Here is a 14,786-nt window from a genome sequence, read left to right on the forward strand (position 1 = left end):
CGCTTGCCTATACCAATTTCTTTGCCGCTTCACACACACACACACACACACACATATATATATATATATATATATATATATATATATATATATATATATATAGGGTGGTCCATTGATCGTGACTGGGCCAAATATCTCACGAAATAAGCGTCAAATGAAAAAACTACAAAGAACGAAACTTGTCTAGCTTGAAGGGGGAAACCAGATGACGCTATCGTTGGTCCGCTAGATGGCGCTGCCATAGGTCAAACGGATATAAACTGCGTTTTTTCTTTAAATAGGAACCCCCATTTTTTTATTATATATTCGTGTAGTATGTAAAGAAATATGAATGTTTTAGTTCGACCACTTTTTTCGCTTTGTGATAGATGGCAATGTAATAGTCACAAACATATGGCTCACAATTTTAGGCGAACAGTTGGTAACAGGTAGGTTATTTAAATTAAAATACGGAACGTAGGTACGTTTGAACATTTTATTTCGGTTGTTCCATTGTTGTACCTTTGCGAACTTATCATTTCTGAGAACGCATGCTATTACAGCGTGATTACCTGTAAATGCAATATATGCTCAAAATGATGTCCGTCAACCTCAATGCATTTGGCAATACGTGTAACGACATTCCTCTCAACAGCGAGTAGTTCGCCTTCCGTAATGTTCGCACATGCATTGACAATGCGCTGACGCATGTTGTCAGGCGTTGTCGGTGGATCACGATAGCAAATATCCTTCAACTTTCCCCACAGAAATAAATCCGGGGACGTCAGATACGGTGAACGTGCGGGCCAGGGTATGGTGCTTCGACGACCAATCCACCTGTCATGAAATATGCTATTCAATACCGCTTCAACCGCACGCGAGCTATGTGCCGGACATCCATCATGTTGGAAGTACATCGCTATTCTGTCATGCAGTGAAACATCTTGTAGTAACATCGGTGGAACATTACGTAGGCAATCAGCATACATTGCACCATTTAAATTGCCATCGATAAAATGGGGACCAATTATCATCCAGGCAGGATTCGAACCTGCGACCGTAGCGGTCGCACGGTTCCAGACTGTAGCTCCTAGAACCGCTAGGCCACTCGAGCCAGCTCTCCATGCATGGTAACTAATATTTGGTCAACATCTTAATTGAAAGACGTTATACCCATGTTGCAGTGGTCTCACAAGTAACATCAAAGGCACGTAAAATCACATGTGAATATGGAACTCTGTTATATGGGCTGGTTACCCAGTGACAGCTGACCTGTGATGAGGACGGCGCGCGACGGCAGGTTGTCCAGGAGCCGCAGCGGCCTCAGCTTGTCCAGGGCGGTGCCAACCAACCAGACCAGCAGCGACGCCAGCGACACAGCGCCCACCCACTGGCACACCGCGGCCAGTGCTGCCAACATACCTCCTCTGCTTCCTGCTGTAACAGGAAAAACTTCGTAACGCGGCCGCCGTCATCCTCTGCTGCACTGAACAGCTACCCGATGATACACAGAGCAATAATAATGCTAAAGGGAGTGCGTTAACCGACAAAGCGAATAGAATAGCCGACTAGGGTGACTCCACCATTGTTCAGTGGTGAGCTCATGGGTGTTCAGCGAAGTTGTTGTTTCCATTTTCTCCACAGTATTTCGCTGACCGACCCAGTTGTCTCTTCAGATGCTATAAGTTTTGGTTAAAAACAGTCTTGGTTGCAATTTTATTTTATTTTTTATTTTTTCAACGACGCGTTTCGCCTTATTTAGGCATCTCCAGGTTATCTTTCCTAGATGGACGCGAGAGGCACCAAGATCCGTATTACGCTTTCCCGTTCACAGGAGCTATGAATTTTGTTATTGTGTGTACTCGCTGCCTCGACTCCAGACAAACAGTGAGCTACTGTTGGTCTCATGCCGCTTTTTATGTGCTATATGAGAAAAGTACACCGATTAATAATACTGTGGACTATCAGGCAACGGTGTGTTGTTCTACTTGTTTAGACCAATTGTTCATCACTTCCAGATGCTCACTCCGAGTTTCAGCTCTGTGAAGCCATCGTGTGATTTTTGAGAGTATCATCACTGTGGTTGTGTGTTACGAAATTGGAACAGCGGAATTTAGAGCAACGTTATGCCATGAAGTTTTGTGTTAAACTTGGGGAATCCATGAGTGCGATCTTTGAAAAGCCGGCCGGAGTGGCCGAGCGGTTTTAGGCGCTACAGTCTGGAGCCGCGCGACCGCTGTGGTCGCAGGTTCGAATCCTGCCTCGGGCATGGATGTGTGTGATGTCCTTAGGTTAGTTAAGTAGTTCTAAGTTCTAGGGGACTGATGACCTCACAAGTTACGTCCCATAGTGCTCAGAGCCATTTGATCTTTGAAAAGTTGCAACAGTCCTAAGGGGGTCATTCCTTTTCAAGGGCACAAATTTTTCGCTGGCACATATCATTTTTGGGAGGGCAAGAACACTTTAAAGATGAACCTCGCTGAGGGAGACTTTCATCTTTAAAGACCGACAAAAACGTCGAAGGTGCACATGCTCTTGTAAGATTGTTCCTCCAGGACAAAGTGTCAACCAAGTGTTTTACAAACACGTCCTTCAAAGGCTAAGGAAAAGCGTGAATTGAGTGAGAGCAGACATTGCAGACACGTGGGTTCTGCATTATGACGACACCTCATGTCACCCAGCCACGTCCACCCCAGAATTTTTGACCTCAAAAGACATTCCTGTTGTTCCATAGCTCCCCTATTCACCTGATCCGAGTCCTTGTGATTTTTTTGTTTTTCCAAAATTGAAAAGGACGTCATTTTCAGACTCTGGAGAACATTCAAAAGAATGTAACCGACATATTAAAGGCTCTACCTGTTGACGCTTTTCAGTGCTGCTACCGAGTCTGGGAACAACGAGTCCGCCAATGCACTTTAAAAGAGACTATTGTTGTTTGAAAAAAAATTAAAAACTTTGAAAGATAAAAAATACATTACTTTTCGCACATACCTCGTATAGCCGAGTTCAACACCCAGCGTCCACTCCGCCCTTAGACGCCCTTTTGTTTTACAGAGCACGCACTGACACACTGTGAAACGCAAATTCCCTTCATCTCTTTTTTTTATTTTTCTTTGTTTTAGTTTACAGGTCCGTCTTGATCACACAAACTTTTACACTTCACTATTACCGGTTTCGGCTACTTACATCCTCAGATCCTAAGGACACAAAATATTCTGATGCAGCATCAACGTGAAACTAAACATGTAGGTAGAAGACGGACCTGTAAAATAAAGTGCCACAAATATGATCGCAGACTCATTTTTCAGACTTCATGTGTTCAATTCATATGATGTGGAAAACCCCAGGTGTTTCTTTTAATTTGAAATCATCATCCCTGTTTGTTAGGTGTTCTAACATCTTTATTTCAATAGGTTCCTTAATTACGTTGGTCATGAAACTTGTCACTTGCACAGTGATACCGGTCTCATCGTATTTCATTTCATGACTACATTCAAGGCAGCGCTCGGCGACGGCTGATTTGCTTGTTTCTTTTAGTCAAGTGTGTCGCTGACGTTCCTTCCATTTCTCCTCGACTGTTCTGATAGTCTGCCCCACGTAAGACACATTCGGATGGAATGCGGTGTAATGCGGTGTACACCTGATTTTTGCAGACCTACATCGTCTTTAACATTACAAAGAATATTTCTTATCTTATTTGAAGGAAGCGACATACACTGTGTTGTGGTTCAAAAATGGCTCTGAGCACTATGGGACTTAACTTCTGAGGTCATCAGTCCCCTAGAACTTAGAACTACTTAAACCTAACCAAACCAACTTAAAGACATCACACACATCCATGCCAGAGGCAGGATTCGAACCTGCGACCGTAGCGGTCGCTCAGTTTCAGACTGTAGCGCCTAGAATCGCTAGGCCACCCTGGCCAGCACTGTCTTGTGTACAACTTCATACACTATATTAAGAATAGATGGCCAACAGAATGGTGTGGCAAATGTCGTCATGGGAAAACTGGACGGAACCAGAAATAACTGGCGAACTAGTCAACACAACATACAGAAGATTTACTTAAGTTGTATTTCTCCAAACATACAAAAACTCATTAAGGATGATGCAACGAGAAACAAAGCCCAGCTCTTCATTGTCAACAATCACTGTGCACTAAGCACGAACAATGGTGCTGGGGCCGTGACTAGACAGCTTCCGCGTAGTGTCACGTGACGAAGTTGCTCCGAGCGCAATTGGGCCGAGCGGCTGTCGCCGGCAGTCTTAAGCCTAGTTTACACGACGCTGCGCTACCGGCCACTGCGCATGCGCGCCGCGCTTTTGCGCAACTCGTTGGTGAAACTAAACACTTTCGGCGTGTTCCAACTTTGGCGACACTAGTTGCATGAGTTGTGAGGTTATGTGTGTTCGTAGAGTGTAGACAAACTGAAATATGAAGTGGGGAACTGAGAATAATGTTCGCTTTTTGGATATCTATGCTTCGATAGGTGTTTGTGGAATTTCAGTGATGTTGATTACCAGAATAAGCAACATATCCCTGCCGCTGAGACCGTCATGTGCGATCATAACGTAGATGGTTTGACAATATCTTAGCTACAGGGCAAAATTTATTTAGTTAGGAGCACATATACAACTGAATTAAGAAAGGTATAAGCTAGTGTAATCCTAGCTGCGGCAATGCTGTCGTCTACAAGACTAAAATCCCATCGTTTGAGTTAAAGAATATTGTTGACAGGAGGGAAGGCTATACAAGTTCAAGAAGCTGTATTCTTGATTCAATATTGATCTATTTAAAACGTCGCTGCAGTGGTCACATATGTTAGAATTTTGAAATATTGCCACTGTACAGATCTATCTTCTTAAAGCGGCCTGCTTCGAATAATTATTGGTGCTAATGTTAATAATTCGCCGGACGATGTGGCCGTGCGGTTCGAGGCGCTTCAGTCTGGAACCGCGTGGCCGCTCCGGTCGCAGGTTCGAATCCTGCTTCGGGCATGGATGTGTGCGATGTCCTTAGATTAGTTAGGTTTAAGTAGTTCTAAGTTGTAGGGGACTGATGACCACAGATGTTAAGTCCCATAGTGCTCAGAGCCATTTGAACCATTTTTTGTTAATAATTGTTACTGTTAATATTAATAATTATTGGTGTTAATGAAATAGCTTCATCACCAACTAGAACCGTATCTTATAGCATGCCGAGTGATCTCGATTGTAATGCACCCAATATGATATGTAATTTCAGTTCTGGCGACAGTACTTCATGCATTGCAGTACCTTTATTCCTTATTGCTTAACTTTATTTAGAACAAACGTGAACAGTTCTGGTGACATTCTAAGATAATTAAAAGAACTTCTTGGATCTTCCGCTATAAATTGTTTCAGCAGTGATGCTGGGCAACCGAGCTGGCGTCTTTTCTTCATCCAGTCACGAACCGAGACATGTTTCTTATTTTTTTCTCAAGCAGGGATTCCACGATACAAGCTTCAACGCCATCACAACTCGTGCGACGTGCAGCTGCCAAAACTTTCATTTCAGACACGACTCGGGGACCGACAACACGACGAAACTAAACTGTATACTGGTGTCGCTGTGTCTACAGTCATATATTAAAACCACTAGCGTGCAACTCATTCCATGCAACGAGTGGCGCAACCCAATGTCGTAGTACAAACTAGGCTTTATGCGGTGGCAGAGGCGCTTGCAGTACACAGCCGCTGGGCGTGTAGCTCGGCGGACGTGCACCACGAGGTACTTCAGGTCCCGCGTGACTGCTGTCGGCATCATAGGAAAACTTGCCCTTCCGTTACCAACATCGATCCGCCATTGGGTGGTGTCGATACGTTATACCACACACTGGATGCCATGTTGCCGTAGGAGCCTACCGACCTTTTCGGGATAATGGACCAGAATAAGGCAGATAAGCGATTTTTGGCTTCTCTTCCTTCGACTTGCAATCGAATGTCATCATGAAATGAAATATGATGAGACCAATATCGCGTTGCAAACGTAAAGTTTCTGGGATAGCATATTAAGGACTCTATCGAAACTGAGTTGTGAGAAAATCTAATAAACAGGCATGGAGGAGGAGTCAATTTCGACAACGCGTGAAGTGCGGCACACAGTTTCGAAAAATATCTGCGACCATGAGATCCATCAGAGTTAGTAAACGCTGAGGGAATTTGCGTTTCACTGAGTAACAGTACGTGTCCTGTGAAACAAAAGAGCATGATGGGGCGCAGTGGACGTCGGGAATCGAACTCGGCTATAAACAGCGGCATGAGACCAAAACTTGCTCACAGTCTAGTTGGAGTCCAGGCAGCGAGTACTCGTAACAGCAAAACTCGCAGCACATGAACAAGACGGCTGGGTCGGTCATCGAAGTATTGTCCATAAAACTGAAAGAGTAGCTCGGCTGAAGACGCGGAAGGCAGACGCGAGAGGCAGGCGCTTAAATACACGATCGGGGGCGCCGCTATTGGCCGCTGGGACCACGTGTTCCACTGTGGCGCCCTCACACTAAACGTGGACCAGGAGGCCCGCGCCGCCACGGCTTACGGCGCGATGGTGCAGAGACGTCTAGGGGTCTTCGACGTCCATGACGTCTGGTGCCGATTCAAATTCCGCGGCGCGCGGTACCAGAGTGGTGACCAGGATATTGTTCCACCACATCCAGTCCGTCGTCACATTCCTACGGAGAGACGTGACCACTTCGCGATGATAACGTGGTGGCGCGCCATCTTGCTGGAAGGACCATAAAAATTATTACAGCTTACAGCGTAAAAACCATTTACCTTAGGTGAGTCCGTTACATGTTCGACTGCGTGATGTGCTTTCTGTTCACCCCACATCTTAACATTATGCCGAATCATTTGCCGCAGAACTGGAAGGTGCCTTCGTCACTGAACACAATTTTATTTAGAAAATTATCTTCAGTCTGCATTTCATTAAGCATATCTGCACAAAACTCAGCTCGTTTTTCTTTGTCACTTTCTCTTAAAGCCTGCAGCAGTTCCAGCTTTTAGGATGTGAACGTTAGACGATTCCGCAATACCTTCCGTATTATGACACTAGGCATATTCATAGATGTACTCGGACTACAGAGTATGGCTGACGAGCTAATTCACTTGTTGTTTCAGAGACGGCTGGCCGAACTTAACCCGGCGTCCTACGTGATACACAGCCATTTTCAGTGAAACGATTGAACCAATTAATAAGAGTTTGTCTTTCAGGTGGTGGCTTGCGATATTTAGTCCAGAATTGTCTCCGAACCGAAGTCGTGGATTTGGCTTCATGAAAACATAAACAACACTTTGCACGCTCTGTATCGTTTTACGATACGATGATGACGACTTTTGTAATAACTCGTTCCCGCATGAAAGCTAGTAGTGAGAACGTCAGGAACTAACAGTGTTAGGCGGGAATAAAACATGTAGATATACTGCATTCAATGCTATATCAAGCATTTCTGTAAGCTATTTACCCTTTTCACAATGAAAGGTTACTTTATATAATTAATTTATAATCACCCTGTACATGTAACGCTTATACTGGAGTTATTAATCTCCACGTTTATATTCTTACCTCGACCATCGCCAATTATTTTTCTCCCCAAAAGCAAAACACATGTAACACTTTAAGCGTCTCATTTCCTAGCATAATTCTATGACTGGAGCCTGATTTTATTCTCAAATGCTATAAATGTAGGTATGTCCTTGTTCAAACATCTTCTAACGGAAGTGCTGGGGTCAATATTCCTTCGTATATCTCTACATTTCTACGGAACCCCAGTTGATTTTCCCTGTAGCCAGTTTGTTTTGTAAAGGGTTGTTTCAAAGTTCTTAATTTTGAGGGAATGTCGTCGTACCACGTCCTCCAGGAAAGACAACGACGTCGCAGGGCTCCGCTCCACGCCCTCAGTGATGCAGAAGGGCACTAGCATGAGATCCAACAAACCATCGGCCATGCTCTCCACAATCATTCCACCGGGTTGTATGCAGCTGTACCGTATTCCGCGGAACTGATCAGAGAGGTCGCACAGCTTACTATGAACACACTCGCAGTGGAGGTAGCACATGAAGACGGACCACAGATGAAGTACTCGATGCTATCGAGGCAGGGTCTGATAACAGATTCCCAGGCCCGATGGTAGCCCCATCAAATTTTACAAAAGTAAATTGTTGGCTTCAGCATGGACGACCATCGCACAAGAGCTGACGTCCCCAATGACAGTGGTCCCTAACACGTTTCTCGAGGACATCAGAAACTGCATGGGCGATCGAGCGTCCATGATTATCGACCAATCACGTTGCTGAACAGCGATATGAAAATATTTATACGGCTGCCGGCATCTTGACTCAAGAAGCTCGCACTTACGTCATCGCCAAGGACCAGGCGAGAACAATATTCGACGACCCTTTGCCATTTCCGAGACATGATAGCATTTGCTCGTCACCAACGTCTCCCTTGTGTCTTGGCATTTGTGACCTTTAACCAGGTCTTCGACCGTGTAGACCACTCTTATTTGCGGACAGCCCTTCAACATATCGGTTTCCCCAGCAGTATTATTATGGTAATTTTGCGCCTTTTGACCGGTGCGATCTCCAGAATCAAGTAAAACGGCCGCTTCACGCCGCCCTGGTCATAGCACGATCTATTCGGAAAGGTGCTCCCTTTCCACGATTTTATATGCTTTCGCTTTGGAACCCCTGCTAGAGGGACTGCGCCAACGTTTAGAAGGTATGACGTTGCATGTGCACCGTTTCTGTTGGATGACCTATGCTGACAAATTCGTTCTTTATCTGCGCACTGAGGATGAAGTTCGAGCAGCCCTGACATGGGCGGCGACTTACGGCGAAGCATCTGGCAGCTCCCTCAAAGTGTCAAAATCCAAGGTCTTGCTCAAAGGCGAGGGCTTGCCGGAGAGAAGCGTCGCCCCCTTAGCGCTTCCGTCATGGTTCGATGTCTTGGCATGGAATTCACAGCCGATCTCCGTCGATCAGCGGCTATTAACGGTAGGCTTCTGCTACAAACCATCATAGCTAGCCTAGCAAATCACCAGCTATGAGCCCTGGACATTATCCTACGCGCCCAATATGTGAACATCTATCATGCCTGCCGTATATCACATATGGCTCAAGCACTACCGGTCCCAACTCTCATGGCCCGACGTCTGTCGATGGCATTGAGCTTCTTCGTCAGCGCAGGGACGTTTCTCAAAGTGCAGTATGACTCGCTTACATTCCCACCGGACCGTGGTGGGCTGGAACCAATAGATATGCCGACCAGAGTCACAGTGCTGTACATCAGCTCCCAATTCAAACTCTGGCATCGTTGCCCACAGAGCCTCACTGGACTCCTATTCCAAGATTTTGCGCCGGTCTCTTTGTCTGCCCCAATTTTGTTCTCGACCATCCCATCTGGCGGCTTTTTCCAAGACTTCAGTTATATCTGCCGGTCTTTACCACTTACACGGCTGTTTCAGACGAAACAGTTTACCGAGTGTGACAACAGTGTCCCCCGCCCAACCCCATCGAAACTAAGTTTCCCCAGTATATGTGGCGTCACATATGGGAAACGGTCCGTGTCCGCTTTCTAGAATTCGACGCCAATAGCGTGGTATGCCATAGTGAATGGCAGACAAGTTAACCGATATCGACTGAATTGCATCCATCTAGCTGACTCGTCTCTCTGCACCCGTTGAAGAGTGGAAGACACAGACGACCACCGGTTCCACTGTAGGCCAACGTCCGATGTCTGGTTACTTGCGCGGCGTATTTTGCCGTTTCTTACGCGCCAAACAGCTGCTCAGATCGACATCCACACACTTTTATTCCCGGAAGGGCATTTTACCAAGAAATATTTCAGTTGATCGAGGGAAGAAGGAAGTACAAAAATGATCAGGTAAATACAGGAATATGGAAAAAATAGTAAGTGCAAGAAAGCTAAGACGAAATGGCTGCATAAAAAATATGAAGAAACTGAAAAAAATAATTGTCAGAAGGACTGACTGAGCACATACGAAAGTCAGAACAGCCTTCAGTGAAATTAATATTCTCAGTCTGTAGAGGAAAAGGTAGTTAGATTTTTCATTTCTTTTCAGTATTGCGGAAGTAGATATAGAGAAATACATATTCGTTCCTGTCAGGTGTAATTTCATGTTATAGTGTATTTAAGTGTGAAACCTGTTAGATATTTTGTGTGGTTTTTGATTTGTTATGGTAAAAACTAGAGCCCAAATAAAGATGGATCAGTAAAAATTTCCAGACGTTCATGAAATGAGTGATAATTCTGCTGTAGAGGAAACAGCAGCTTCGTCTCAGCGAGAGACAAACCCCATGGCTCAGATTTTAGAGCAACTAAAACTTTCGTCTGTAGTGGTACAGGCTGTATCCCAGAAGAAGGAGGATATGTCACAAAAGCAAACTGACGTGTCAACTGTAGTGCAAACCATGTTACAAAAGCAAACAGACATGGCACAAAAGCAGTGTGACATACGTCAGAAGTAGCCAGATATGTCAGTGGTTATTCAATCGTTAGTGACGCAGCAACAGCAGATCTCGAATGAAATAACAGAGTTGCGCGAGGCCAGAAAGCAATTTCCTTTGGAGTTAAAAAAGGTGACACAGGAAATGCATCCTATGAAGTAGAAACAGGAGGAAGTGGAGGATTCCGTAGTCGAGTTGACAGAAACAGTAACAAATATAGCTTGTGACTGATAAAGTCATACGCGAAAATTTCGACGAACAACAACAGGAATTTTCCAGGAAGCTAAACGAATGGGCATCTGCGAAAGAGAATCAAGTGATGCTATGTGTGGATGCCAGTATCCAAGAAGCGGTAAGCTAATTGCTGATCGAAAGTTTATCCATTGCTGAGAGTATTAAAGAAGACTTAAAGGACGTTAAAGGTCAATTAGGAACGAACTTTAAGCAACGGAAAGACGAAATAGTTCATTCTGTGGAAAACATTTCCAAAGATCTCGAACAAATGCAAGGGGCAGTAAAGAAGTGCCGGAATGAACTGCGTGAGGTTGAACGTACGCAAAATTCCACACCAGAATCTTGTTGCGGGAATGGACATGTTTCGCATCCTATGAAACTGAGTTACAACGGAATGCAAGCAGCGCCGCCCATCAACAATGTTTACGCTGCGATGTTGATGTAAGAGAAATAGCTTACAACACAGACAATTTCAGCCGTTCTCACCGGATAGGAAGTCAACAAACCCTGTAGTGATTATACCTGGATTTCGAGGTATATTACCTAGGGCATGAACGGAAGGCATTGTTGATCGCAAGTCCATGGCCACATTAGTCAGCTAATGTCAAAAATTTAATCTTATGACAACTAGCGAGTGATTGTGAAAGGTGCAAAACTAATAAGCAGGAGATAATGTTGTCAACCGCCAGTACATTCCGTCCCGTTATATGCTAGGGAAAGGTAGTCATGATGTGAATGTTTTGGTCGATAATTTTATACAGAAAATCACCACCCAATACTTCTGTAGCATTTCATCTTGCAAACACCGATGAATAAAGTGCGACGGACTATTAACGCGGTAAATGTAAAATACCTGCGCGACAGATAAATACTCTGTGGAATTCAAGCATCTCCGTGCGAACTCGATAGCCGGCCGGAGTGACCAAGCGGTTCTAAGCGCTACAGTCTGGAACCGCGAGACCGCTACGGTCGCAGGTTCGAATCCTGCCTGGGGCGTGGATGTGTGTGATGTCCTTAGATAGGTTTAAGTAGTTATAAGTTCTAGGGGACTGATGACCTCAGCAGTTAAGTCCCATAGTGCTCAGAGCCATTTGAACCATTTTTGCGAACTCGATAACACAGATATACAGACTGTATTAAGCTACGGCAAAGAGATAATTTTTCCATGTTGGACATTGGAAGGGAGATGTTCTATGTCGGATTCAGAGGAGATTGTTGGAAGCCGCCATTAAGGCAGTAATCTATATTTTATGGCATTGAAGAAGATATCAGTGTCAGGTGTGTATAGTTCATAACCCTTAACCATTTCAAAAGAAATATTCAGTGATTATAAAGACGCAAGTCGTTCGGAAGTGTTGTGTGGTTTGATGGTGCGAACCTGCAGTTTCACACGGTTTTGGGATTCGTCGAGAATATTACTCCGAAGACCTAAATAATTTCACGAAATAAATTGAACGCCACATTCCATACACATGACATGACACAGCATAGCACTTGGCTTTGCCGATCGATTTCCATAGAGCGATAAATTATATTTAGCGATTTCAGGTGGAGAAGTTCCAACAAGGAGACTCAACGAGATCTGCTGCGAAACGAATATGGTATTACCGTATTCTTTAACTTACGGAGAACAGTGGAAATGGAAATGAGCGTTTGGCGTCAGTGGCCGGGAGGCCCCTCGCGGGGCAGGTCCGGCCGCCATATCGCAGGTCTTATTACAGTCGGCGCCACATTGGGCGACCTGCACGCCGGATGGGGATGAAATGATGATGAACACAACACAACACCCAGTCCCTGAGCGGAGAAAATCTCCGACCCAGCCGGGAATCGAACCCGGGCCCAGAGGACGGCAATCCGTCACGCTGACCACTCAGCTACTGGGGCGGACACGGAGAACAGTAAGCAATATAGACTTCATAACCGCTGCAAACATAATTAAAAAGACTCAAATAAAAAGAGCAAACAGTAAAAAGGAATCACGAAACCAAACCATAAATGAAAATCAGTTAACAATAATACGAAATCACATTAATAAAACGCTCATTAAGTAATAGAGAGAATAAAAATAAGAACTTTTAAGAAGCTAGATTAAAGAAATATCAAAACACGATCATAGGATTTGTCGACTGGAAAAGCGTTCTACAATGTAAAAGAAGAACTCATAAATGAAATCACGGCTGAGCATTTAGTGCAAATTAAATCCAAAGCAATTGCTAGGCATTTTCTCCCATTGGCACTCTCACAAATTTTCACACTCTGTGACTCATCACTCTGTCTACACTGTACAAATTTAGAAATTACACCTGATAACATTCTCAAATTTATAATGATAATACTGCACCCCTTGTCACTTACAGTAAATTCGTTGTCACTCTCTTGAAATGGTGAGAGCTTCTTTGATGATGCACTTGTTGAAGAATTACAATTAGAAACATCGTTGCCAGGTGACATAACCTCTTGTACAGAGAGCTTTCTAAACTTGTTTACTCTAAACTGTCGTTTCTTGAAAATGCCTTTACGTTTCGTCATCTTCAATAAACACAACAAAACACTCGTAAACAAGCACTGCAAACGTAAGTGTAACAACTACTCGCAATCACACTTGAACAAAACTAACCGCGTGTTTGAAAGCGTGTTGTTTACAAACAGCAGAAACAAAGAATACCGACCGTTGTATTCCAAGGATAGCCAACACACTCGGGAGTAAAAAAAAATCCCTAACGTGCAATGTAGGGGATATAGAGATCTAAAATATATGCAGAAAAGTGGGTGACAGAAAAGTAGGCGTGGCACATAAACACACGTGGTAGGAAAATGCTCTTTAAAGGCTCAAAAAAAACTTTTTTCAGCAAAATCCTTTTCAGAGTACTTAAATAAAAACTTAATCTATCGAAATATGATGAAAACCGAAAATCGATTTTTTTCGCGCTGAACCACGGTGTGGTCCCCTTAATGTCTAGTTCTGAAGCGAGTTGACTCACTGTGCATCGTCAAGAAAAGTAAAGGTAACCGATTTCGCACTTGTGTAACGAATCATAACCGTATTTTCAACATGCTATTTAGGTAAATCACGCGAGAACCGAAAAAGATTTTAATTCTACGTCTGCTAGTTATGAATCTCATACCTTATACCAACTTTCTGGATGTCGTACAGAGACGAGTAGATAGCCTTTGTCGTGCGTTTCTGAGTACGTATTTAATTATACGCAATATCGAAATTAACGTTAATCTTACCTTTACTGAGATCGAAGAAACCGCAGGACACAGCGAACTGCCGGCAACTGCGTGTGCGTTGACAGTCCAGCGCCGCTGTTAGTCGTCCGAAGGTCAAGGAATACCTGAGCCAGTTGCGTGACCGCTTTCGTTGTTGCATCATGAGCCCGTGGATTTTTCAACATCGCCTGCTCAAAAGTTAATAGCCGTTGGTAACCGGTAAGACAAGAGGCGTGTTTGTAAAGCTCATGGGCGTCGCCAGAGGGCAGGATAGGGGGCAGGGAGGGTGTTTGGAGGAGGGAGGGGGCTTGGGGGGGGGGGGGGGGGAGGAGGCAGGATGAGAAAGAGAGTGAGGGAAGTAAAAAATGCTGCTAGAATGATTAAACTAAAAAATGTTTAATGACAAGAAGAATTGTAATACTTGTGTATTTTTGTTTGCAGATCTGTCGTTTTTAGCCAGCTTGCCTTACTGTGCATTTGTGTTTCAGAACGTGGTCTGCAATTCGCCGTTTTTATTTGTGTATGTTAGAGGTTAACATACATGCTTGCGTGTACTGTTTCTTGTTTTGTGTCAGTGTGTGTATTGATCATGGCTAGTCTTCCGCAAAAGCTGCCAGCAACACAAATTGTTCAGTTTCAGGCGCAGCAGGTACACCATCTCATGAACACGAACACAAGGCTGCTTCCTGCGCAGGCTGACACGCAACTGCCATCCTCGACTCCCTCAGCATAGCCACAGCCCGCAGCGCCTGTTTCCGCCACACCATTCCGTGCATTTGACCCCACACACGAGGAATGGTTCGAGTACTGAGCACAGTTCAACGCACATTTCACGGTGAGTCATATTTAACGTAAGAACAGGCAACCTCATT

General features: G+C 44.4%; 1 protein-coding gene across 1 annotated transcript in view; it reads right to left on the reverse strand.

Annotated features, from left to right (window-relative positions):
- LOC124594912 (estradiol 17-beta-dehydrogenase 2-like) overlaps positions 1-14,065 on the reverse strand; it is a 144,996-nt gene extending 130,931 nt beyond the window's left edge. The window contains exons 1-2 of the mRNA XM_047133396.1: positions 13,936-14,065; positions 1,252-1,416 (exon numbers count right to left, since the gene is read on the reverse strand). Coding sequence (XP_046989352.1) covers positions 1,252-1,399 — 148 coding nt within the window. The 5' untranslated portion in view covers positions 1,400-1,416; positions 13,936-14,065. The remainder of the gene's footprint in view (positions 1-1,251; positions 1,417-13,935) is intronic.
- Positions 14,066-14,786: the final 721 nt, after the last annotated feature.

Source organism: Schistocerca americana, chromosome 1 (assembly GCF_021461395.2).
Source record: "Schistocerca americana isolate TAMUIC-IGC-003095 chromosome 1, iqSchAmer2.1, whole genome shotgun sequence".
Classification (NCBI taxonomy): domain Eukaryota; kingdom Metazoa; phylum Arthropoda; class Insecta; order Orthoptera; family Acrididae; genus Schistocerca; species Schistocerca americana.